At 36.6% G+C, this 27,572-nt stretch overlaps 1 protein-coding gene across 1 annotated transcript in view; it reads left to right on the forward strand.

The window, feature by feature from the left end:
* Positions 1-27,572, forward strand: part of STK31 (serine/threonine kinase 31) — a gene marked incomplete at its 3' end in the record, with an annotated part of 94,148 nt that overhangs the window by 61,879 nt on the left and 4,697 nt on the right. Inside the window, 1 exon segment of the mRNA XM_082400428.1 lies at positions 14,569-14,637. Within this exon segment, the coding sequence (XP_082256554.1) occupies positions 14,569-14,637 (69 nt within the window).

Genomic DNA, 27,572 nt, shown 5'->3' on the forward strand with positions numbered 1-27,572 from the left:
CTGTGCAAAAGCTTTCAAGTTTCATTAGGTCCCATTTGTTTATTTTTGTTTTTATTTCCATTTCTCTTGGAGGTGGGTCAAAAAGGATCTTGCTGTGATTTATATCATAGAGTGTTCTGCCTATGTTTTCCTCTAAGAGTTTGATGGTGTCTGGCCTTACATTTAGGTCTTTAATCCATTTTGAGTTTATTTTTGTGTATGGTGTTAGGAAGTGTTCTAATTTCATTCTTTTACATGTAGCTGTCCAGTTTTCCCAGCACCACTTACTGAAGAGGCTGTCTTTTCTCCATTGTATATTCTTGCCTCCTTTATCAAAGATAAGGTGACCATGTGTGCATGGGTTTATCTGTGGGCTTTCTATCCTGTTCCATTGATCTATATTTCTGTTTTTGTGCCAGTACCATACTGTCTTGATTACTGTAGCTTTGTAGTATAGTGTGAGGTCAGGGAGCCTGATTCCTCCAGCTCCGTTTTTCTTTCTCATGATTGCTTTGCCTATTCGGGGTCTTTTGTGTCTCCATACAAATTGTGAAATTTTTTGTTCTAGTTCTGTGAATAATGCCAGTGGTAGTTTGATAGGGATTGCATTGAATCTGTAGATTGCTTTGGGTAGTAATTTTCACAATGTTGATTCTTCCAATACAAGAACATGGTATATCTCTCCATCTGTTTGTATCCTCTTTAATTTCTTTCATCACTGTCTTATAGTTTTCTGCATACAGGTCTTTTGTCTCCTTAGGTAGGTTTATTCCTAGATATTTTACTCTTTTTGTTGTGGTGGTAAATGGAAGTGATTCCTTAATTTCTCTTTCAGATTTTTCATCATTAGTGTATAGGAATGCAAGAGATTTCTGTGCATTAACTTTGTATCCTGCTACTTTACCAAATTCATTGTTTAGCTCTAGCAGTTTTCTGGTAGCATCTTTAGGATTCTCTATGTATAGTATCGTGTCATCTGCAGACAGTGACAGTTTTACTTCTTCTTTTCGATTTGGATTCCTTTTATTTCTTTTTTGTCTCTGAGTGCTGTGGCTAAAGCTTCCAAAACTATGTTGAATAATAATGGTGAGAGTGGGCAACCTTGTCTTGCTCCTGATCTTAGAGAAAATGGTTTCAGTTTTTCACCATTGAGAACGATGTTGGCTGTGGGTCTTATATGGCCTTTATTATGTTGAGGTAGGTTCCCTCTATGCCTACTTTCTGGAGAGATTTTATCATAAATGGGTGTTGAATTTTGTCGAAAGCTTTTTCTGCACCTGTTGAGATTATCATATGGTTTTTATCCTTCAGTTTTTTAATACGGTGTATCACATTGATTTCTGTATATTGAAGAATCCTTGCATTCCTGAGGTAAACCTCACTTGATCATGGTGTATGATCCTTTTAATGTGCTGTTGGATTCTGTTTGCTAGTATTTTGTTGAGGATTTTTGCATCTATGTTCATCAGTGATATTGGCCTGCAGTTTCCCTTTTTTGTGAGATCTTTGTCTGGTTTTGGTATCAGGGTGATGGTGGCCTCATGGAATGAGTTTGGGAGGGTTCCTCCCTCTGCTATATTTTGGAAGAGTTTGAGAAGGGTAGATGTTAGCTCTTCTCTAAATGTTTGATAGAATTTGCCTGTGAAGCCATCTGGTCCTGGGCTTTTGCTTGTTGGATGACTTTTAATCACAGTTTCAATTTCAGGGCTTGTGATTGGTGTTTTTATGTTTTCTATTTCTTCCTGGTTCTGTCTTAGAAGGTTGTGCTTTTCTAAGAATTTGTCCGTTTCTTCCAGGTTGTCCATTTTATTGGCATATAGTTGCTTCCAGTAATCTCTCCTGATCCTTTGTATTTCTGCAGTGTCAGTTGTCACTTCTCCTTTTTCATTTCTAATTCTATTGATTTGAGTCTTCTCCCTTTTTTTCATGATGAGTCTGCCTAATGGTTTATCAATTTTGTTTATCCTCTCAAAGAACCAGCTTTTAGTTCTATTGATCTTTGCTATTGTTTCCTTCATTTCTTTTTCATTTATTTCTGATCTGCCCTTTATGATTTCTTTCCTTCTGCTAACTTTGGGTTTTTTTGTTCCTTCTCTAATTGCTTTAGGTGTAAGGTTAGGTTGTTTATTTGAGATGTTTCTTGTGTCTTGAGGTAGGATTGTATTGCTATAAACTTCCCTCTTAGAACTGCTTTTGCTGCATCCCATAGGGTTTGGGTCGTCGTGTTTTCATTGTCATTTGTTTCTAGGTATTTTTTTGATTTCCTCTTTGATTTCTTCGGTGATCTCTTAGTTATTTAGTAGCATATTTAGCCTCCATGCGTTTGTATTTTTTACAGTTTTTTCCTGTAATTGATATCTAGTCTCATAGCGTTGTGGTCAGAAAAGATACTTGATATGATTTTAGTTTTCTTAAATTTACCGAGGCTTGATTTGTGATCCAAGATATGATCTATCCTGGAGAATGTTCCATGAGCACTTGAGAAGAAAGTGTATTCTGTTGTTTTTGGATGGATTTTCCTATAAATATCAATTAAGTCCATCTTGTTTAATGTGTCATTTAAAGCTTGTGTTTCCTTATTTATTTTCATTTTGGATGATCTGTCCATTGGTGAAAGTGTGGTGTTAAAGCCCCGTAGTATGATTGTCTTGCTGTTGATTTCCCCTTTTATGGCTGTTAGCATTTGCCTTATGTGTTGAGGTGCTCCTATGTTGGGTGCATAAATATTTATGATTGTTATATCTTCTTCTTGGATTGATCCCTCGATCATTATGTAGTGTCCTTCTTTGTCTCTTGTAATAGTCTTTGTTTTAAAGTCTATTTTGTCTGATACGAGAATTGCTACTCCAGCTTTCTTTTGATACCCATTTGCATGGAATAATCTTTTTCCATCCCCTCACTTTCAGTCTGTGGGTCCCTAGGTCTGAAATGGGTCTCTTGTTGACAGTACATATACAGGTCTTGTTTTTGAGTACATTCATCCAGTCTGTGTCTTTTGCTTGGAGCATTTAATCCATTTACATGTAAGGTAATTATCGATATGCATGTTCCTATTACCATTTTCTTAATTATTTGGGGTTTGTTTTTGTAGGTCTTTTCCTCCTCTTGTGTTTCCTGCCTAGAGAAGTTCCTTTAGCATTTGTTGTAAAGCTGGTTTGGTGGTGCTGAATTCTCTTAGATTTTGCTTACCTGTAAAGGTTTTAATTTCTCTGTCTAATGTGAATGAGATCCTTGCTGGGTAGAGTAATCTTGGTTGTAGGTTTGTCCCTTTTATCACTTTAAGTATGTCCTGCCACTCCCTTCTGGCTTGCAGAGTCTGCTGAAAGATCAGCTCTTAACCTTATGGGGCATTCCATTGTATGTTATTTGTTGCTTTTCCCTTTCAGCTTTTAATATTTTCTCTTTGTCTGTAATTTTTGATAGTTTGATTACTATGTGTGTTGGCATGTTTCTCCTTGAATTTATCCTGTATGGGACTCTCTGTGCTTCCTGGACTTGATTGACTATTTCCTTTCCCATGTTAGGGAAGTTTTCAACTATTATCTCTTGAAATATTTTCTCAGACCCTTTCCTTTTCTCTTCTTCTTCTGGGACCCCTATAATTCGACTATTGGTGCGTTTAATGTTGTCCCAGCAGTCTCTGAGACTGTCCTCAATTCTTTTCATTCTTTTTTCTTTATACTGCTGTGTGGTAGTTATTTCCACTATTTTATCTTCCAGGTCACTTATCTGTTCTTCTGCCTCAGTTATTCTGCTATTGATTCCTTCTAGAGAATTTTTAATTTCATTTCTTGTGTTGTTCATCATTGTTTCATTGCTCTTTTGTTCTTTTAGTTCCTTGTTAAATGTTTCTTGCATTTTCTCCATTCTGTTTCCAAGATTTTGGATCATCTTTACTATCATTACTCTGAATTCCTTCTTTTTCAGGTAGACTGCCTATTTCCTCTTCATTTGTTTGGTCTGGTGGGTTTTTACCTTGTTCCTTCCATCTGCTGCATGTCTTCTCATTTTGCATAACTTACTGTGTTTGGGGTCTCCTTTTCGCAGGCTGCAGGTTCATTGTTCCCGTTGTTTTTGGTGTCTGCCTCCAGTGGGTAAGGTTGGTTCAGTGGATTGTGTAGGCTTCCTGATGGAGGGTACTGGTGCCTGTGTTCTGGTAGGTGGGGATGTATCTTGTCTTCTTAGTTGGCAGAACCGCATGTGGTGGTATGCTTTGGGGTGTCTGTGAACTTCGTATGATTTTAGGGAGCCTCTCTGCTAATGGGTGCAGTTATGTTCCTGTCTTGCTAGTTTTTTTGGCATGGGGCGTCCAGCACTGGAGCTTGCTAGCTGTTGGGTGGAGCTGGGTCTTAGCGTTGAGGCACAGATCTCTGGGAGAGCTCTAGCCGATTGATATTATGTGGGGCTGGGAGGTCTCTGGTGGTCCAGTGTCCTGAACTCGGCTCTCCCACCTCAGAGGCTCAGGCCTGGCAGCAGGCTGGAGCACCAAGACCCTTTCATCCACACAGCTCAGAAGAAAAGGGAGAAAAAAAGAAAAAAAAACCCAGTAAATAATAAAAGTTAAAAAAAATTATGAAAATAAAAAAATTTTTTAAAAATTATTAGAATAAAAAAGTAGTAATAATAAAAAAAGAAAAAGAGAGCAATCAAATCAATAAATCCACCAATGATAACAAGCACTAGAAACTATAGTAAGATAAACATAAAAGTCAGAAAGAAGTCAGTTGCAGACAGCAAACCCCAAGTCTACAGTTGCTCCCAAAGTCCACAACCTGTTTTTGGGATGATTCGTTGTCTATTCAGGTATTCCACAGATGCAGGGTACCTCAAGTTGATTTTGGGGATTTAATCTGCTGCTCCTGAGGCTGAACGGAGAGATTTCCCTTTCTCTTCTTGTTCGCACAGCTCCTGGGATTCAGCTTTGGTTTTGGCCCTGCCTCTGTATGTAGGTTGTCTTCAGGCCTCTGTTCCCACCCAGACAGGACAGGGTTAAAACAGCGGCTGATTAGGGCAGTCTGCCTCACTCAGGCCGGGGAGAGGGAGGGGTACGGTAGTTATAATTGGAATGCGGGGTGAGCCCGCAGTGACAGAGGCTGGCGTGATGTTGCAACAGCCTGAGGCATGCCGTATGTTCTCCTGGGGAAGTTGTCCCTGGACCACAGGACCCTGGTAGTGGCGGGCTGCACAGGCTCCTGGGGTGGGGGTGTGGGGTGTGTGGATAGTGACCTGTGCTTGCACACAGGATTCTTGGTGGCTGCAGCAGCAGTTAGCGTTTCATGCCCGTCTCTGGTGTCCGAGGTGATAGCCGTGGCTCGTGCCCATCTCTGGAGCTCGTTTAGGTTTTGCTTTGCTTTCTGTGGACAGACAGGGAAAGAATCCCCTCTCCTCGCACACCCCAAAATAATAGTCCCTTGCCTCTTAGGAAGGTCCAGACTTTTTCCTGGACTCCCTCCCCACTAGCTGTGGCGCATTTGTCCCCTTCAAGATGTCTTCACACAGCCAACCCCAGTCCTCTCCTTGGGATCTGACCTCCGAAGCCCAAGCTTCAACTCCCAGCCCCCACTGGCCCTGGCGGGTGAGCAGACAAGCCTCTCAGGCTGGCGAGTGCTGGTCAGCACCGATCCTCTGTGTGGGAATCTCTCCGCTTTGCCCTCTGCACCCCTGTTGCTGAGCTCTCCTCCGTGGCTCTGAAGCTTCCCCCCTGCCCACCTTCCGTCTCTGCCAGTGAAGGGGCTTCCTAGTGTGTGGAAGGTGCAGAGGTGCAGATCCCGTCCCTATTCTTTTGTCCCGTCTGCACCCAGAGGTGCAGATCCCGTCCCTATTCTTTTGTCTCTGTTTTTTCTTTTGCCCTCTCCAGGTACGTGAGGATTTTCTTGCCTATTGGGAAGTCTGAGGTCTTCTGCCAGCATTCAGTAGTTTTTCTGTAGGAGTTGTTCCACATGTAGATGTATTTTTGATGTATTTGTGGGGAGGAAGGTGATCTCCACGTCTTATTCCTCTGCCATCTTGAAGGTCCCCCCCCTTTACATTGTTTTTTAGACATAATGCTCTTGCATACTTAATAGGTTACAGTATAGTGTAAACATAACTTTTATGTTACGGGAAACCAAAAAAAATTGCATGACTCACTTTATTTCAGTATTCACTTTATTGCGGTGGTCTGGAACTGAATCCTCAGTATCTCTCAGGTTATGCCTCTACACCCAGTAATATGGAGGAATCTCAAAATAATTCTGCCAAGCTAAAAAAAGCCAAAGGAAAGAAAGAGTACATATTTTATGTTTCTATTTATATAGAATTCTAAAAAATGCAAACTTATCTATGGTGATAGAAAGGAGTGCTCTGGGATTGAGGGTAGAGAGGAAGGGAGCAATAGATTACAAAGGGGCATGAGGAAATTTTTTTGGCATGATCACCATGTTCACCAGATTGATTGTGGTGATGATTTTGTAGCAGGATACATATATCAAAAATATTGATAATTATATACTTTAAATACATGTAGTTTATTGTACATCAACTATACCTCAATAAAACTGTTATAAAAAGAGTATTTATACCTACCCAAGTGGTAATCAGTGGGAATCCCATTCAACAATTAATTATTCCCAAGTTTTAGCCTTATGCTGGCATATGTATTTAAATTTGTGTGGTTTCATAGAACCATCATAGCCATAGAAATTATTGTACTGGCATCATTTTTGTCATTGCTTTAGTAATCTCTTTATTCTTTACATCAGGACGAAAGTGAATGACTCAAATGTTCATATGTTCCTGAGAGCTATCATAAAATATCACTTAAGTATGGTAATAGCAGTCTTTATTCCACCAATTTCCTTTCTTCATTAACTGGTAGTAAAGAGCTTTATGAGTAAAGACACTATTGTGCTGAATTCCTGCTCATCTTTAATGTTGACTAAGTTCTTTTAAAATTTTTATTTTTAAATTACCACGTAGTACAGTTGATTGGTTATTGGTGTTCAGGCCTATGAATTTTAACATATGTGTAGATTAGTATACCCATCACCACAACTGGGATACAGAACAGTTCCCTAACTAAAAAAAAAAAAAATCCTATGTGCTGTCCCTTTGTAGTCATACCCTCTCCCTAACCCTTAACCCTTGGCAACCGCTGATCTTTTCTATATCACTACAGCTTTGTCTTTTTAAGAATGTCATATAAATGTTATCTTACAGTATGTAACCTTTTGAGACTAGCTTCTTCACTCAGCATAATGCCTTTGAAATTCATCCAAGTTGTTTAGTATATCAATAGTTCATTCCATTTTTGTGACTGAGTAGTACTCTATTATATGGATGTACCAACTTTGTTTATCTGTTGAAGGGCATTCGGGTTTCCAGTTTTTGGCTATTACAAATAAAGCTGCTAGGAACATTTGTGTATAGGTTTTTACGTGAACATGGTTTTACTTCTCTAGAATAAATAGGGGGGCGATTATTGAGTAGACTGTAATTGTATGTATAACTTTATAAGGTGGTGCCAAACTGTTTTCCAGAGTGGCTGTACCATTTTCCATTCTCAGAACCAGCACTGTATGAGAGTTTCAGACACTCTGCATGATTGTTAGTACCTCATATTGCCATTGTTTTCTGTTTTAGCCATTCTCTTAGGTCTGTAATAGTGTCTTCTCATGGTGGTTTTACATTTCTCTAATGCGTAATGATGTTGAGCATCTTTTTATTTGATGATTATTTGCCTTGCATATATCCTCTGTGGTGAAGTGTCTGTTTAAGTCTTTTGCCCATTTTAAAAATTGGGTTTCTTACTGTTGAGTTGTGAGCATTTAAAAATATATTCTAGATCCAAATCCCTTGTCAGATGTCATTTGAATATTTTTCCTAGTCTGTAGCTTGTCTTTTCATTTTCCTAATAGTGTCTTTTGTAGACAAAAAGGTTTTAATTTTGAGGAAGTTCAGTTTATTATTGTTTTCCTTCAATGGGTAATGCTTTTGGTATTGTAGTTAGGAAATCTTTGCCTAACCCCAGGTCATAAAGATTTTCTCTTATATTTTCTTCTAAAGGCTTTATAGTTACATGTTTTACATTTTAGATCTAGGATCTATTTTGATGTAATTTTTGTGTAAGGAATGAGGTTTATGTCAGGGTCCACTTTTTTTTTTTTTTTTTTTTGCATATGGTTGTCCAGTTATTAGAAAGACTATGATTCTCTACTGAATTTCCTTTGCACCTTTGTAAAAAATCAGTTGGTAATATTTGTGTGAGTCTGTTTCAGGACTCTTTATTCTGTTCCATTGATCTATATATCTATCTGTTTACTAATACCACACTATCTTGATTACTGTATCTTTATAGTAAATCTTAAAATTGTATGATTAGTAAAACAGTTTTTTCAAATTGTTTAGCAGTTCAGATATCTTTGCCTTTCCATACACATTTTATAAACAGCTTGCCTATATACACAGAAAGCCTCTGTGATTTTGATTTTGACTGGAACTACATTAAATCTGTTGATCAAGTTGGGGAGAATTGACATTTTCAATAATTGACATCTTTACTATGTTAAGTTTTTTAATCCGTGAATCTATTTATTTAGGTCTTCTTTGATTTGTTTCATCAGCATTTTGTTATTTTTCAGCTTATAGATCCTATACATGTGTTGTTAGATTTTATACCTAAGTATTTCATTTTTTTGGAGCTATTGTGATATCTTAAAAAAACTAAAAAACTGTTTTCTAGTTGTTCAAGTTCTTTTTTTAAAAAAACAGCTCTTTTATTGATAGGAAAGTTAGTTTAGTACCAGAGGTTACAGATGCTTTGATCTTCCTCCTCAAAGAACTGGGCAAGTTACAATAGAAACACATAGTATAAAATATATAAAAGGGCAAAAAGTCAAGACTCAAGGGCTATGCTTCAAAAGACAATATTCAGAGTTAAACTGGAATCATTAGCGAAGAATCTTATTTCCAGAGCCATGAGTAGATTACTGTCACGATATGGCTTTTAAAAGTTTTGGAATTAGCAAAAATGAAAGTAACAGCTTATTTGATATTAAAACACTAGAATACTGGCTGGATGTTTTGGGGCATATCATAAGATATTTTGGTTTAGGATCATTTTTGTTATGAGACCCAGATTAAATGACAGAAAGATCTGAAGACTGCCTTCAACTACAGAAAATTATAGTGTTTGAGTGTTGGCACCCCTTCTACCTCAAGCAATAAATCATGTCTTTTAACTGGTACATTTGGCAGGTAGTCTTATCTTAAAGTTGTTTGTATTAAGGTTCTTCTGTATTTTTTTGGGTTATAATGAAATTCTTAAAGGCATTTCTAGAAGCCAGTTTTAAAAATTAGAATGGTTCTGATGTGATATTGAAAAAAATTGTGTGTGGGTGCTACTGTGAGGAAGCTGAATAATTTTAAAATAGAGAGAAGTAAATGGTTATTTTCTTTTATTCAAATGACACTTTTTTAGCATGGACTTCTCTAAAATGCAACGCTTTTCCCTGCTTTAGTTTTCTCTTAACGTGCTATACATGTGTTTTATTTATGTTTATTATTGTCTGCTTCTGCCAATAGAATGTAATCTCCTTTCAGGTAGCTTGTCTGTCTTGTTTGCTAGTGGATCCTATGCCTAGAAGCGTCCCTGGTGTAGAGCTGTCACTGGAATATTAATTGAATGAAAGCATGCCTTTATGATATCAAAATGAATGTTTAAATTTTAGCCACAATTATGTGCTGAAGTATTAGGCTTTTTTTTTTTTTTTTAATAAAATGTGCCATGTTTCCTTGGTGTGTTCATCTTCTGGTCTCTCCACCATGGCCCGTTGTACATTTCTTTGGAACCTTGTTTGAAGATTTTCTTTTTATTCCAACTCCAGAGATGTTCCTAGGAGATATTAGTGGTCATATTGATCCCCCATTGAACAACTTAGCTTTGCGTTTTTTGGACCTCGTTAACAATTTGAGACCCATACCTTCATGCAGTTTCAATTACCTTCCGAAACCAGGATTTTGTGATTCCCTATAGTTTTTCTTTTACAAAAGTAAAGAATCCAATCCAGTATATTTTTATCTGGACAGGACTTCCTATCCTCTCATTTTACTATAACTGCTCTTAAATCTCCAATATGTTTTGTCCACTGTCTTCCCTTTCTCCCTAGTCTATCAGCAACCTCCTAGCTTCTCTTCCTTTCTTCTTCAGCGTTGGATCCCATCATATAACATCTAGGCTACCCTGTATCCCCTTTGACTCCTATTCATCTCTTTAGCCTCTTTAGACAACCCTCGTTTCTAGATATGTTTTGTGGTCTGCTATATATGATTTTTAAAATAGTCTATTTTTTTAAGGTTTTATTTCTTTGTGAGACTAATTTCTATAAAAGGCACATATATTTGATTTTTCTCCAGAGTATGACCAAACATTATATTTATTAATTTAAGGACATTATTATGTGTATTTATAACATGGTGATAACATCCTCCCTTGCTGGGAGCACATAGTGCATGTTTGGAACTTAGTTAATAAGTGCTTTATGAACTTCATCTCATTGCATCCTCCTAAGCAACCATGTGAGGGAGCACATCATCATCCTAAGTGTAGACGTGAGGCATGTGAAAGTCAGAGAAGGCCATCACTTCTTAAGTAACGTCCCATCTCAGAATTTCAGTGACTTGAGGCTGTGTTCAAGACCACCTTCTGCATTCACATCACATATTAAGCCTTGAATGTGCAGTCTTCACTGAAGCCAATGATGAACAATTGCTGAAGGGACCCAGGCTTTGGAAATAAGTTACTAATAAGTGTCATTGCACTGATTACAATGAAGTCCCTTACATTTTACAGTGCCCTATTAAGGCATCTCTAACCTTGTCTTCTATGAGCTCTTTGGTGAGAAGTCCTCCTTTTAGAAAGCCTTGCATGGATGTGAGTAACACTCCTGTTTAGAGGTCAGGTGTACTTTTTATACATTATGCTTCGTTTTGATGTTTAATCCCCAACTAAGAGACAAGGGCAAAAGTAATATTCCATATCTGTCATTCCTTTAGACCCAGCTAATGTGGCCTATGATGAGTGCCTTTCACAAATATTCCAATTAAGAGAAATCTCAAGAGAAGGAAAATGAGTGGCAGCCCCCTAAAATCTGGAAGTGATGCTAATATCGTAATTAAGCAGACTGAGTGGAATGGATCTCATTATTACAGAATTGGATGTAGGAGGATTAAGGCTTCCAGGCTGGATGGAGCCACTAACATCTCTAATGCCCTCCTCTGTGCAGGAATTTCATGTGTTTCTGGACCTCCTTTGAGACCCAACCAAGAACCTCAGACTCATTATTGCTTTCTTATTGGATCCAAGTGCAGAGAGCTTGGAGTTCACTTCTCAAAGTGTGTTATTTATGAGGATTATCTATAATATCTACCCATATTTTTACTCTTTTCAATTGTTCTTTTTTTCATTCCTGATGTTTCAGTATTTATTCTTTTATCATTTCCTTTCTATTTTAAGAACTTACTTTAGCCATTCTTTCAAGGTAAGTCTGCTGGTGATAAATTGTTAGTTTTCCTTCATCTGAGAGCATCTTAATTGCACCTTCATTTCTGAAGGATATTTTTTGCTGTGTACAGAATTCTGGGTTTATAGTTCTTTTCTTTCAGTGCTTCACAAATGCTGTGCCACTTTCATTGGGCCTTCATGGTTTCTCATGAGAACTCCACTGTCATTTGGATCATTATCCTCTTATAGGTAATGTGATGTTTCTTTCCACCTGTTTTTAAGACTTTTCTTTGTTTTTAGTTTTCTGAAGTTTGATTATGATGTGTCTTAGCACGGATTTCTTTGGGTTTACTCTCTTTGGGGTTTGCTCAGTTTCTTCAGTTTGTTTATGTTTTTAACAAATTTGTGAAATTTGGTTCAGCTGTTATTCATATAACTATTTTGTTAGTCCTACATTCTTTCTCCTTTTTTTCTGAGACTCTGATGATACAAATTTTGGATCATTTGTTATTGTCCCACAGGTTCCTGAGGCTGTGTTCATTTTCTTTCTGTTGTTCAATCCGGATATTTTCTGTTATTCTATCTTCAGTTTCATCAGTGCTTTCCTCTGTCATATTCATTCTACTGTTGAGCCAATCCAGTGAGTTATTTCTGTTGTTCTGTTGTTGTTTTTCATTTCTAAAATTTCTATTTGGTTTTCTCTATATCTTCTGTCTTCTTTGCTGAGGCTTTCTATTTTTTTTTCTTTCATGCATGTTTCAAATTGATCTCTAAGCATTGTTATGATGGCTCCTTTAAAATCCTTGTCAGATAATCCTTGCATCTGTGTCATCTTGATGTCTTCTGTTGATTGTCTTTTTGTCATTTAAGATTTTGTTGGTTTTAAATTTGACGTGTGATTTTTGATTGTAGCCCTGAACATTTGGGGTATTATGTTCTGAGACTCTGCATCCTATTTAATCTTCATTTTCTGCAGACAGTTACCTTGTTTAGGTGTAGTGTACAGTTTCAGATGAGTTTAGATCTTCAGCTCCCCATTGAGCTCTGCTGACACCACCTCAGCAAAAGTGGAATGCTGATTTGTATTACTTTGCCTCTTCTCGTTCCTGATGGTTGGGAGTGGAAATTCATCTCTCTATTGAGTGCAGGGAGCAGGAGGAGCAATGTGTTAAACTATTACTGCTTTACCACTACCTTATTCCACCTCCTTGTACCTTGTTGCTACCTGGTGAGGGTATAAGTTTCATTTCCCACTGGGTCCTCCTGTCACTTGGGGAGCAGAGAGGGCAAAACAGAGTGCTGGCTAACACTGCCTCACACTGCTTTTTCCACTTTGTTGCTGTTGAGTGGTAGTAGAAGATAGCTCCCCACTGGGTCCCACTGACAGTACCCCTGGGAGTAGATTGCCAACTAGTGCCATCACATACAACCTTGTTCTGCCTTTTTGCTGATGAGTACGGGTGGGAGTTCAGCTCCCCACTCAGCCCCGCTGACACAGTTTTTCCTTTGGTGTTTGGCTGGAATAGAGGCTGTTACCAAAAAGGTTTTCTGTTCTGCTAGACTACCCTATTCACAGTCCTTTAGCTAGATGGAGCAGGCTTTTCTTGGGGCTATTTTGGTCTGTGGCTCTTGCCATTTCTGGGTTGCAGGCTTCTCTAGCATCCATTGTGGGATATAGGAGAGCCAAAAATAAAACCCAGGGAATTCACCATTGTGTCATTTCTTAAATCCTAAGGTTCCTAGCCACTTCGCTTTCTTCTTTCCATTTTAGCTTCTTATTTCCACTTTTCAGAGTCTTCTTAGGTTTGTTGGTTATGTTTTATTCAGATTTTATTTTAAGAGGGAAGACTGGTATGGAATGGGACCCCTGGAACACCTTGGGAACTGAATGCTTTTGCAGAATGTCACCACCATATCAGTCTTACTTCTGTTAGGTCCTCAGTGCTTTCTTTTAGTCCTTTCACCTGCCCACAGCTAGTTCATTCTCAAATTTCCCTCAACGATTACTCTAAACCTTTTACTGCTTTCCTCAAGCCCCTACCTAAATCTTATACCCATTCTTTTCAGTAGACCTTGCCTCTTAATTTTTTTTTTTAAACTGAGATCATGATATGTGCTTTCCATAAAATTTCAGTGCTTCTGTCTACAAACTGGTCACCTCTTTACCTGGTCTTCTGTCTTCTACTCCTATCTCAGAGAATTAAAGTGCTCCTTCTCTAGTGCAAGCCATCTGCATGTGACCTTGATCCCATTCTCTCTCCTGTTCTAATACCTCACTTTTACCATTCTTCTGTCTTTACTGTATCTTTAGTCTATTTCTTTTCTTTTTATTCTTTACCTTTCCTTTAGCCTAAAAATACGGTTAAGTCTGATCTATCAGAAAAAAAATCCACAGTAATTACTTTACCCATTGTTTTCTATGACACAGTACCTTCTAAGTTCTTTTGCCTCTGTGACTGGGCATTTCTTTTACTCCTCTTTACTGCCTATCTGTTAAATGTTAGTGTTCCCAAGGATTTAGCCCACATCCTACTAAAGTTTTCACTGTACAGCCCTTCCTTGGGTGGTGGTGTTTACTCTCATAGCTTCTGGAACCACCTGTTAGTTGCAGTTCTTACATTTATGAGAGTAATCTAGTCCTCTTGCCAGAGTTTCAGCCTTGTGTATATATGCCTTCCTTTTGGCTGACTTTACCTTAATTTATTAAATACCTTATCTTGTGCCAGAAAGGATATAAGGCAGTTCGCAGAGGTACTTGAAAACAGAGCAAGATATTATAAATTGAAGATGAGAAGAAAGAAGAAAATGGTTGTGGACATAAAGTAGAACCATGAATGGGAGTGCTACAAAATTTTAATATATTTGCTTGTAAAGTGAGTAAGTATTAAAAGTGCTTATAGTGTGTGCATCAACTCTGATTAATATGTTAGGAGCCCCAGGGACTGTTTGGTAGTTGTTATTATGAAAGTTTTTTTATCCTGCAAGAACTAATGTGCTTTCTTTGAGCTCTGCTCTTCTCTCTAGAACCTGAAAAGTTCCAGATTGGCCTCTGCTATAGGATCGGTAGTTTGGTACATTGGGAACTTATTCATTCTCATTCTCTTTAACAGCTTTCTGTTCAAAATCAGGAATTTGAGACAAATGAGGATGGAATCCCGAAGGTGGATCAGTTTCATTTGGTATGTTACCTTTTTGTCATTTACTGGTTGGAAACCTGTGATATAGGTGTGTAGCAGTAATATAAACTTAAATATTTGACTGAAGATGTCCTCTTATTTTTGTAAGACTACAAAATAGCATTCACAGTAAAGAAGTATTGAAAAAATTTAAGTGCAGTACTTACACCATTGCCAGAAAATTACTGCTAGAGAGTACTACTGGATTGTATGTTTGTCACACAAATTGTATATGTAATCTGTGTAATAATTAAGGAAAAACAGTCTTTGCTATATCTTCAAAGATCATATTATATTAAAATTAGTGTTTTACTACTTTTTATAAGTACCTGGCTGTATCTTTTCTTTGTCATACATCTGTGTCATTCATACTGCTTTGAGATCAATATATATATATATATGTATACAGACAACCTATTTTGAGTATCTTCTATATCAGGAATTGAACTAGGTGCTGCTTTTTAGGATTACAGCATTGAAGGAGTTAATAATTTAGAAATGTGAACAAGTAAACAACCAATATTTATATATAGAATATTAAGAAAGTACCCTGGAGGGAGCTGATATTTAATTTGGCAGAAAAAAGGGGAGGGAAGAGGCTGTTCAAAAATGCCACCAAATAGTTATTTGAGATGAATCTTCAACATTGAATTAGGATTTTATGAGAGTTAGAATGAGATGATGGGCATTTCAGGTAAAGACAGTAGCCTGAACTAAGACATGAAAGTATTAAAATCCATTGAAATGGAATAGTCCCCAGTGTGACTAGATATTAAGGAGTTAAATATGGCAGTAAACATGTCTATAAAAGTATAATGATACTGAGTTGCATGAGCTGCTTGTATATTTTGGAGATTAATCCTTAGTCAGTTGCTTCGTTTGCAGATATTTTCTCCCATTCTGAGGATTGTCTTTTCGTCTTGTTTATGGTTTCCTTTGCTGTGCAAAAGCTTTTAAGTTTCATTAAGTCCCATTTGTTTATTTTTGTTTTTATTTCCATTTCTCTAGGAGGTGGGTCAAAAAGGATCTTGCTGTGATTTATGTCATAGAGTGTTCTGCCTATGTTTTCCTCTAAGAGTTTTATAGTGTCTGGCCTTACATTTAGGTCTTTAATCCATTTGGAGTTTATTTTTGTGTATGGTGTTAGGGAGTGTTCTAATTTCATCCTTTTACGTGTACCTGTCCAGTTTTCCTAGCACCACTTACTGAAGAGGCTGTCTTTTCTCCATTGTATACTCTTGCCTCCTTTATCAAAGGTAAGGTGACCATATGTGCATGGGTTTATCTCTGGGCTTTCTATCCTGTTCCATTGATCTATATTTTCTGTTCTTGTGCCATATTGTCTTGATTACTGTAGCTTTGTAGTGTAGTCTGAAGTCAGGGAGCCTGATTCTTCCAGCTCCGTTTTTCTTTCTCAAGATTGCTTTAGCTATTCAGGCTCTTTTGTGTTTCCAAAGGATTAATCTTCAAAATATACATGCAGCTCAATATAAATAAAACAAACAACCCAATCCAAAAATGGGCAGAAGACTTAAATAGACATTTCTCCAAAGAAGATATGCAGATTGCCAACACACACATGAAAGGATGCTCAACATTACTAATCATTAGAGAAATGCAAATCAAAACTGCAATGAGGTATCACCTCACACCGGTCAGAATGGCCATCATCAAAAAACTCTACAAACAATAAATGCTGGAGAGGGTGTGGAGAAAAGGGAACCCTCTTGCACTGTTGGTGGGAATGTAAATAGATATGGCCACTATGGAGAACAGTATGGAGGTTCCTTATAAAACTGAAAATAGAACTACCATATGACCCAGCAATCCCACTATTAGACATATACCCTGAGAAAACCATAATTCAAAAAGAGTCATGTCCCACAATGTTCATTGCAGCACTATTTACAATAGCCAGGACATGGAAACAACCTAAGTGTCCATCGACAGATGAATGGATAAAGAAGATGCACACATATACAATGGAATATTACTCAACCATAAAAAGAAATGAAATTGAGTTATTTGTAGTGAGGTGGATGGACCTAGAGTCTGTTATACAGAGTGAAGTAAGTCAGAAAGAGAAAAACAAACACCGTATGCTAACACATATATATGGAATCTAAAAAAATAAAAATGGTTCTGATGAACCTAGGGGCAGGACAGGAAGAAAGACACAGACGTAGAGAATGGACTTGAGGACGGGGAGGGGGAAGGGCAAGCTGGGACAAAGTGAGAGAGTAGCATTGACATATATACACTACCAAATGTAAAATAGACAGCTAGTGGGAAGCACCTGCATAGCCCAGGGAGATCAGCTCGGTGCTTTGTGACCACCTAGAGGGGTGGGATAGGGAGGGCGAGAGGGAGATGCAAGAGGAAAGGGATATGGGGATATATGTATACATATAGCTGATTCACTTTGTTATACAGCGGAAACTAACACAGCATTGTAAAGCAATTATACTCCAATAAAGATGTTAAAAAAATCATAATGATCAGGCTGTAAAAGTTCTCTTGCCATTTTATTTTAAAAGAGAATATTTTATGTTCTACAACTGCTTTTATGGCTTTATTTTCTTAAGAGCAGTTTTAGATTCACAGCAAAAATGAGAAGGTAGAGATTTCCCATAGGTTTCCTTCCCCCATATATGCAGTTTATCCATTATCAACATCCCCTACCAGAGTTATACATTTGTTGCAATTGATACCTACATTGATACATCATTATTTCCGAAAGTCCATAGCTTAAATTAGGGTTCACTCTTGGTGTTGTACATTCTTACAGGTTTGAACACATGTATGATGCCATGTATCTACCATTATAATATCATACACAGTATTTTCATTGCCCTAAAAATCCTCTGTGCTCTACCTTTTCATCTCTACTTTCTCCAAACACCTGGAGACTGATATTTTTCCTGTCTTCATAATTTTGCCTTTTCCAGAATGTCATATAGTTGGAATCATACAGTATGTAGCCTCTTCAGATTGGCTTTTTCCACTTAATAATATGCACATAAGTTTCCTCTATGTCTTCTCATGGCTTGATAGCTCATTTCTTTTTAGCCTGATCCATTGTCTGAATGTTCCACAATCTATTTATCTCTTCACCTACTGAAGGACAACTTGGTTGTTTCCAGGTTTTGACAATTATGAATAAAGCTGCAGTAAACATCCATGTGCAGGTTTTTGTGTGGACATAAGTTTTTTACTTCCTTGGGTGAGTACCAAGGAGTGCAGTTGCTGGATTGTATGGTAATAATATATTTAAATAGTTTAGTTTTTAAAGAAATTGCCAAACTGTCTTCTAAGCTGTACCATTTTTGATTGCCACTAGCAATGAATAAGTGCTCCTGTTGCTCCACAGCCTTACTAGCATTCAGTCAGTGTTTTGGATTGTGGCCATTCTTATAGATGTGTACTAGTATCTCATTGCTTGAATTTACTTTTCCCTGGTGACATGTGATGTGGAGCATCTTTTCATATGCTTATTTGCCATCTGTATATCTTCTTTGGTGAGGTATTTGGCAAGGTCTTTGGCGCATTTTTTAATCATGTTTTCTTATTGTTGAGTTTTAAGAGTTCTCTGTATATTTTGAATAACAGTCTTTTATCAGATACGTCTTTTGCAGATATTTTCTCACAATCTGTGGTTGTCTTCTAATTTTCTTGAATGTGTCTTTTGCAGAACAAATTTTAAATTTTAATGCAGTCCAGTTTATTCTTTCCTTTCATGGATTGTGCTTTTGGTGTTGTATCTTGAAAATCGTTGCGAAACCCAGTTTCATCTATATTTTCTCCTGTGTTTTCTAGGAGTTTTATAGTTTTGCATTTGACATTTAGGTCTGTGATCCTTTTTGAGTTAATTATTGTGACAGGTATAAGATCTGTGTCTAGATTCATTTTTTTGCATGTGGATGTCCAGTTGTTCCAGTACCATTTGTTGAAAAGACTATCTTCTTCGTTGTATTGCCCTTTCTCCTTTGTCAAAGATCAGTTGTCTATATTTATGTGGATCTGTTTTGTTCCACTGATCTATTTGTTTATTCTTTTACTAATACCACATAGTCTTGACTACTGTAGCTTTACAGTGAGTTTTGAAGTTGGGTAGTAACAGTCCTTTAACTTTATTCTTTTCCTTTAATTTTGTATTGGCTATTCTGGGGCTTTTGCCTCTCAGTGTAAACATTAGAATCATTTTGTTGATATCCACAAAATGACTTGCTGGGATTTTGATTGAGATTGCATTGAATCTATAGATGAAGTTGGGAAGAATTGATATCTTGACAATATTCGTTTTTTTTCCATGAGCATGGAATAACCATTTATTTAGTTCTTTAATGTCTTTCATCAGAGTTTTATAATTTTTTTCTTAAATAGATCCTGTACATATTTTGTTAGATTTCTACTCAAGTATTTAATATTGGAGGGTATGAATATAAATGGTGTTGTGTTTTTAAATTCAAATTCTACTTGTTCATTGCTGGTATATAGGAAAATGATTGAATTTTGTATATTAACCTTATAGCCTACAAATTTTCTATAATCACTGAACTAGTTCTAGGTGTTTTTTTGATGCTTTCATATTTTCTACATAGACAGTCATGCCATCTATGAACGAAGACAGTTTTATTTCTTCCTTCCAGCTGACATGACCTCATATTCTTTTGGTAGTTTGAACTGCAATGAAGGAACACACACAGTTTTGTTTAACTCTATATGGTCTCTTATTTGACCGAAAAATTTTTTTGTTTTGTAGTACCTACTATTATCCCATGAAATTAATTTTTTAAATAAATTTATCTATTTATTTTATTTACTTTATTTTTGTCTGCATTGGGTCCTCATTGCTGCACGCGGGCTTTCTCTAGTTGTGAGTGGGGGCTACTCTTCATTGTGGTGCGCAGGCTCTAGGCACGCCGGCTTCAGTAGTTGTGGCTCACAGACTCTAGAGTGCAAGCTCAGTAGTTGTGGCACACGGGCTTAGTTGCTGTGTGGCATGTGGGATCTTCCCGGACCAGGGCTCGAATCGGTGACCCCTGCCCTGGCAGGAGGATTCTTAACCACTGCGCCACCAGGGAAGCCCATGAAATTAATTTTTAAACACACATTAGGAATGATTATTAAGGAGTTTTGCCCCACTTCTTGGGCAGTAGTAAAAAACATTGGAGACAACTTTTGGGAGATTATGAAACTATTCATTACACCTACTGGCCATCTCTATAGAATGGGATAACGAAGAAGGCTGATAATGTTTTACATTTTTGAAAAGCGTATGATACAGAGTTTTTGCCATTAGAAAAATAACAGTTAGAGGTTACAGCTTCACCCAAAGCGAACACTTGAAACTCACGTTCTTTCAGGTTTGATAGAAAAATTACCCTGTAACAAATTATCCGGAAACTTAGTGATTTAACACACATTTATTGTCTTAAAAGTTTGTGAGCCAGGAGTCTTGAGTGCAGCTTATTTGGATCCTCTACTTCATGTCCTTTCATAGGCTGCAGTCAAGTTGTTGGGTGGGCTGTAGTTATCTTAAAGGTCGACTGAGGAAGGATCTGTTTCCAGGCTCACATAGTTGTTGGCAGAATTAGTTTCTCTCTAGTTGTTGACCAGAGGTTGCCGTATTTCCATCATGGCAACTTTTCTCATCAAAGTGCATAAGCAGAGAAAGCAGTAGAAAAGAGTCTGTTAGTTAGACATAAGTCACAGTTTTTCATAACCAACTTATGGATGTGATATCCATCACTTTTTCTCTTTGTTAGAGGCATTTCACTAGGTCAAGCCTATACTCGAAGGGATGGGATAATGTAACAAAATGAATACTGGGAAGTAGGGCTGACTGGAGGACATCTTAGGGGTCTGCCTACGACAGGTTGTAATCTGTCAGCCATGTGCTAGACACTCTGCTAGGTGTATGTGTAAGGAAGATGAATAAACACAAGAAGTCTCTCTTTAATGTGGGTAGCTATGTGTGGACATAAAGTTAGAAGAATACTTGGCATGTGCAGTATTTGCTTCTATCTGAGGCAGCCATTAGTGCTGGGAATGGTGTTGTCTTTACCCACATTTTGTGCTCACACATAGTTATCAAACAAATGAGGGAGCTCTTGTCTGGACATAGCAGGGCCCATGTCACAAATGGAGAGAAATCATGGAATTATGCAATGAAAGAGGTATTAGAGGATAATTAATTCACTTGTCCCCAGCCCCCTGGGAGAATTTCTTCAATAATATCCCTAACAGATGGCCTTCATTCTCTGCTTAAATACCTTTAAGTTTGGAGAAACCCATTTCACTATTGTACAACTCTTAGATTTATTATAAGGTTAGTTCCTTCAAATTGTTGTTCCTTCACATAACGTGTATGATGCAAAATTCAAGAGTTACAAGAGGAAGCACATGCTGTTAGAAATCTCTCTATTCGTATTCCGTCAGCTATCCAAGTCCCTTCCCTAGAAACACTTGTTATTGCTAGTTTGTGAATCTTTCTATAAAAGTCTGTGTATGTATCCTTTTAAAAATAGATTGTTTCATTAAGTTTTTAAAAAATTTATATTTGGTCTGTAAGCTCAATAAAGCAGGGACTTTGTATTATGCAGCATTGTATCCCCAGTGTCTGTAGCAGTGCTTTACACATAGTAGGACCTTAATAAATATTTTTGAATGAATGAATCTTGCTTTATTATATTTTTTCTGGTTAAATGATCTTCATCTGCTATTTCTTGGACCTGCCTTTTCCCTCCATTTCCCGTTTATATTTTTAATCCTTCTCAAATCAATTTTTGTGTATGATACGAAGTTAAGGATCTAATTTTATCTTATTATATGTGGATAAATAGTTGACCCAGCACCATTTATTCAATAATCAGTCATTTCCCACTGATTAATAATGCCAGTCTATGCTGTATCAAATTTCCATGTATTCATGAATCTATTTTGGGCCTATTCTGTTCTTTGACTATTGATCCCTGTGCTGGCACTACACTATTTTAAATGCTGTATCTTTGTAGAGGGCATTGGCTTTCCTTCCTCACATTTTTCTTTAACATTGCCTTGACTATTCCTGTCACTTTATTTTTCCATGTGAAATTTGGCACCAACTTGTTAATAAGTCTTCTGAAAAACACTGTTGAGACTTTGAAAGTATATTGAATTTATAGGTTAATTTGAAGGAGAGTTGCTATCTTAATGATACACTATTTTTGTGATTGGGAAAATAATAGCTTTCCATTTGTTTAGGACATTATTATTTTACTTTTTATTGTATTGATTGTAAGATAGATTTTATTATTATTACTAATATTTTTTGTTCTAAATAATTTCATAAGTAGTTTTAATTATAGTCAAAGGTGCATATATCATGTAGCAAAAATTGATTCTTTTTTTCGTTTTTAAAAATTGGGGTATAATTAACATATAACATTATATTAGCTTTAAGCATTCAACATAATGGTTCAATATTTATATACATTGTGAAAATGCTCACCACGGTAAGTCTAGTTAACATCTATGACCATAATAGTTACAAAATTTTTTGTGTGTGTGTGATGAGAACTTTTAAGATCTACTCTCCTAGGAACTTTCAAATATAAATACAATATTATTATTATTATTTTTTAAAGGAACGTTTATGTATTCATTTATTTTGGCTGCGTTGGGTCTTTGTTGCTGTGCTCTGGCTTTCTTTAGTTGTGGTGAGCAGGGGCTACTCTTTGTTGCGGTGCGTGCGCTTCTCATTGCAGTGACTTCTCCTGTTGTGGAGCATGGGCTCTAGGCATGCGGGCTTCAGTAGTTGTGGCTTGCGGGCTCTAGGAGCACAGGCTCAGTAGTTGTGGCACATGGGCTTAGTTGCTTCGCAGCATATGGGATCTTCCTGGACCAGGTCTCGAACCCGTGTCCCCTCCATTGGCAGGTGGATTCTTAACCACTGAGCCACCAGGGAAGTCCCAGTATTACTATTTTTTAAAACAATTTATTATCTCTGAAGTTGGGCTGTTTCTCATAATCGAAGTCTTTTTATCATGGTTCATAGTTTTATTGGGAGTATTTTAATTCCTTAGTGTTTTAGTGTCCCTTATGTTAAATGAAATATGGCATGTCTTTCAGTAAAGTTTTATGATCATTTTTAAATAGCTTTATTGAGAAATAACTTAAACACCTTACAGTTCACCCATTTAAAGTTTACAACTCAATGATTTTTAGTATATTGAAAGATGCATGCAAACTATCACCACAGTCAGTTTTAGAACATTTTCATTACCTCAAAAAGAAATTCCATATTCCTTAGTTATGGACACTCTATGTCACTATCCAGCCACACCAGTCCTAAATGACTGCTAACGTACTATTTGTCTCTTTTCTATTCTCGACATACATATGAATGGAATCATATGATATGTAAACTTTTATGATTGGCTTCATTAATTTAGCATAATGTTTTCAAGGTTTATCCAAGTTTTCGTGTGTATCAGTACTTACTCCTTTTAATGGCTAAATAATATTCCATTGTGTGGATTTACCACATTTTATTTATCCTTTTGTCTGTTGGTAGACATTTGGGTTGTTTCTACCTTTTGGCTATTACGAATAATGCTGCTGTAAACATTGGTATACAGGTTTCTCTGCGGACATATGTTTTCATTTCTCTTAGGTATGTACCTCAGAGTGGAATTTCTGGGTCAAACTGTAACTCTGTGTTTAGTTGTTTGAGGAACTGCCGGACTGTTTCCCAAAGTGGCTGCAACCATTTTAAATTTCCATCAGCAGTGTATCCGGCAAGATTCCAAGTTTTTATCCTGCCCAACACTTGTTTTTTACCTGACTTTTTGCTTCTAGCCATCTTAGTAGGTGTGAAGTAATATCTCGTTGTAGTTTCAATTTGCATTTCCCTGATGATTAACGATGTTGAGCATTTTTTCATTTCCTTATTGGCCGTTTGTATATATATATATTTCTTGGTGAAATGTGTATTCAGAACTTTTGATCATTTTTAAATTGGGTTATCTTTATATTACTGAGTTGTAAGAGTTCCTTATATTCTAAATACAAGTCCTTTATTAGGTAGATGATTTGCAAATATTTTCTCCCATTCTGTGGGTTGCATTTTCACTTTATTTTTTTATTGAAGTATATTTGATGTACAGTATTATATGTGTTTTCAGGTGTACAACATAGTGATTCACAATTTTTAAAGGTTATGTTCCATGTATAGCTATTATAAAATATTGGCCATATTTCCTGTGTTGTACAATATATCTTGTAGCTTATGTATTTTATACATAGTAGTTTTTAACTCCGAGTTCCCTACCCATATCCTGCCCCTCGTCCCTCCCCTCTCCAATAAACGTAACTACTAGTTTATTCTCTATATGTGTGATTCTGTTTCTTTTTTCTTATATTCACTAATTTATTTTTTTAGATTCTACATATAAGTGATATCATACAGTATTTGTCTTTCTCTGTCTGACTTGTTTCACTTAGCATAATACCCTCCAAGTCCATCCATGTTATTGCAAATGGCAAAATTTCATTATTTTTTATGGCTGAGTAATATTCCATTGAATATATATACCACATCTTCTTTATCCATTCATATGTTAGTGGGCACTTATGTTGCTTCCATATATTGGCAATTGTAAATAATGCTGCTATGAACATTGGGGTGCATGTATCTTTTTGAATTGTTTTCATTTTTTTTTTGTATATATACACAGGAATGGAATTGCTAGATCATATGGTAGTTCTATTTTTAGTTTTCTGAGGAACCTCCATACTGTTTTGCACAGTGGCTGTGCCAATTTACCCTCCCACCAACAGTGTAGGAGGGTTCCCTTTTCTCTACACTCTCTCCAGCATTTGTTATTTGTGTTCTTTTTGATGATGGCCATTCTGATGGGTGTGAGGTGATGTCTCGTTTTCATTTGCATTACTCTGATGATTAGTGATGTTGAGCAGCTTTTCATGTGCCTGTTGGCCATCTGTATGTCTTCTCTGGAAATATGTCTTTTCAGGTCTTCTGCCCGTTTTTAAAATGGGTTTGTTTTTTTGATGTTGAGATGTATGAACTGTTTATTTATTTTGGATGTTAACCCCTTATCTGTCATATCATTTGTAAATATTTTCTCTCATTAAGTAGGTTGTCTTTTTATTTTGTCAATGATTTCCTCTGCTATGCAAAAGCTTTTAAGTTTAATTAGGTCCTGTTTGCTTATTTTTGCTTTTTTCTCCTTTGCTTTAGGAGATAGACCCAAAAAACATATTGCTGGGGTTTATGTCACAGAATGTTCTGCCTATGTTTTCCCCTAGGAGTTTAATGATTTCGGGTCTTACATTTAGGTCTTTAATCCATTTTGAATTTATTTTTGTATATGGTATTAGAGAATGTTCTAATTTTATTCTTTTACATGTAGCTGACCAGTTTTCCAGCACCACTTATTGAAAAGACTGTCTTTTCTCTGTTGTATTCTTTTTTGCCTCCTTTGTAGATTAATTGATCGTAGGTGCATGGGTTTATTTCTGGGCTCTCTATTCTATTCCATTGACCTATGTCTTTGTTGTTTGTGCCATTATCATGCTGTTTTGATTACTGTGGCTTTGTAGTATAGTCTGAAGTCAGGGAGTGTGATACTTCCAGCTTTGTTCTTTTTTCTCAAGATTGCTTTGGCAATTTGGGTTATCCTCTGGTTCCACATAAATTTTAGGATTATTTGTTCTATTTCTGTGAAATATGTCATAGGTGCTTTGATAGGGATTATATTAAATCTCTAGATTGCTTTAGGTAGTATGGTCATTTTAACAATATTAATTTTTACAGTCCAAGAACATAGTATATCTTTCCACTTCTTTGTATTATTTTCAGATTCCTTCATCAGAGTTTTATAGTTTTCAGAGTATAGGTCTTTCACCTCCTTGGTTAAGGTTATTTCAAGGTATTTCATTCTTTTTGATGTGATTTTATTTATTTATTTTAAAAAGATTTTTTATTTATTTATTTATTTTGTTATTTTTGGCTGCATCGGGTCTTAGTTGCAGCACATGGGATCTTTGTTGAGGCATGCGAGATCTTTTGTTGTGACGTGCGGCCTTCTCTCTTGTTTTGGTGCGTGGGTTCCAGAGTGCATGGGCTCTGTAGTTTGCGGCATGCAGGCTCTCTAGTTGAGGCATACAAGCTCAGTAGTTGTGGCGCGCGGGCTTAGTTGCCCCGTGGCATGTGGGATCTTTGTTCCCTGACCCTCATCCCCTGCATTGTAAGGCGATTCTTTACCACTGGACCACCAGGGAAGTCCCTGATGTGATTTTAAATGGGATTGTTCTCTTGCTTTATCTTTCTGATACTTCATTACTAGTGTGTAGAAAATAAACAGATTTCTATATATTAATCCTGAATTTTTCAACTTTAATAAATTCCTTTATTAGTTCTAATAGTTTCTTGGTGGAGACTTTAGGGTTTTGTATATATAGTAATGTCATTTGCAAATAGTGACAGTTTTATTTCTTCCCTTCCAATTTATATGTTTTTTATTTCTTTATCTTGTCTGATTACTATGGATAGGACTTCCAATACTGTTGTAAATAGAAGTGGTGAGAGTGGTCATCCTTGTCTTGTTCCTGATTTTAGAAGAAAGGCTTTCAGCTTTTCACTATTGAGTATGATGTTAGCTGTGGATTTGTCATAAATGGCCTTTATTACGTTGAGATATGCTCCCTCTGTACAAACTCTGATGAGAGTTTTTATCCTGAATGGATGTTGAATTTTTGTCAAATGCTTTATCTGTGTCTGAGATGATCATGTGATTTTTATCCTTCCTTTTGTTAATCTGGTGTATCATAATGATTGATTTGTAAATATTGAACCATCCTTGCATACCTGGAATAAATCCGTCTTGATTACAGTATATGATCCTTTTTATTGTTGGATTTGGTTTGCTAGTATTTTATTGAGGATATTTGCATCTCTATTCATCAGAGATATTGGCCTGAAATTTTCTTTTTTCATGGAGTGTTTGTCTGGTTTTGGTATCAAGGCAGTGGTGGCCTTGTAGAATGAATTTGGGAGTGTTCCATCCTCTTCAAGTTTTTGGAATACTTTGAGAAGGACAGGTATTACCTCTTCTTTGTATGTTTGGTGGAATTCACCTGTGAAGCTGTCTGCTCCTGGATTTTTGTATATGGGGAGTTTTTTAAATTACAGTTTCACTTTCACTCCTGGTGATTAGTCTGTTCAGATTATCTATTTCTTCCCAACTCAGTCTTCCTAGGTTTTATGTTTCTAGATATTTGTCCATTTCTTCTAGTTGTCCAATTTACTGGCATAAAACTGTTTGTAGTATTCTGTTGTTTTTGTATCTCTATGGTATTGGTTGTTATTTCTCCTCTTTCACTTCTCATTTGGGGCCTCTCCCTTTTCTTCTTCATGTACCTGGCTTAAGGTTTGTCAGTTTTGTTTATCTTTTCAAAAAACCATCTCTTGGTTTCATTAATTATTTTTTAATTTTATTTATTCTCTCTCCGATATTTATTACTTCCTTCCTCTACTGACTTTGAGCTTCATTTGTTCTTTTTCTAATTCCTTTAGATTGTAGGTTAGGTTGTTTGAGATTTTTCTTGTTACTTGAGGTAGGTCTTCATTGCCATAAGTGTCCCTCTTAGAACTGCTTTTGTTACATCCCATAGATTTTGGAAAGTTGTGTTTCCATTTTCAGTTCTCTCGAGTTATTTTTTGATTTCCTCTTTTATTCCTTGGTTTTTTAGTAGCGTGTTGTTTAGTTTGCATATATTTGTACTCTTCCCATTTTTTTTTCTGTAATTTTTTTCTAGTTTCTTTTGTGATTAGAAGAACTGCTAGATATAATTTCTGAACTCTTAAATTTGTCGAGACTTGTTTTGTGGCCTAGCATGTGATCTGTCCTGGAGAATGTTCCATGTGCATTTGA

Source organism: Balaenoptera borealis, assembly GCF_965194805.1.
Source record: "Balaenoptera borealis genome assembly, chromosome: 7".
Classification (NCBI taxonomy): Eukaryota; Metazoa; Chordata; class Mammalia; order Artiodactyla; family Balaenopteridae; genus Balaenoptera; species Balaenoptera borealis.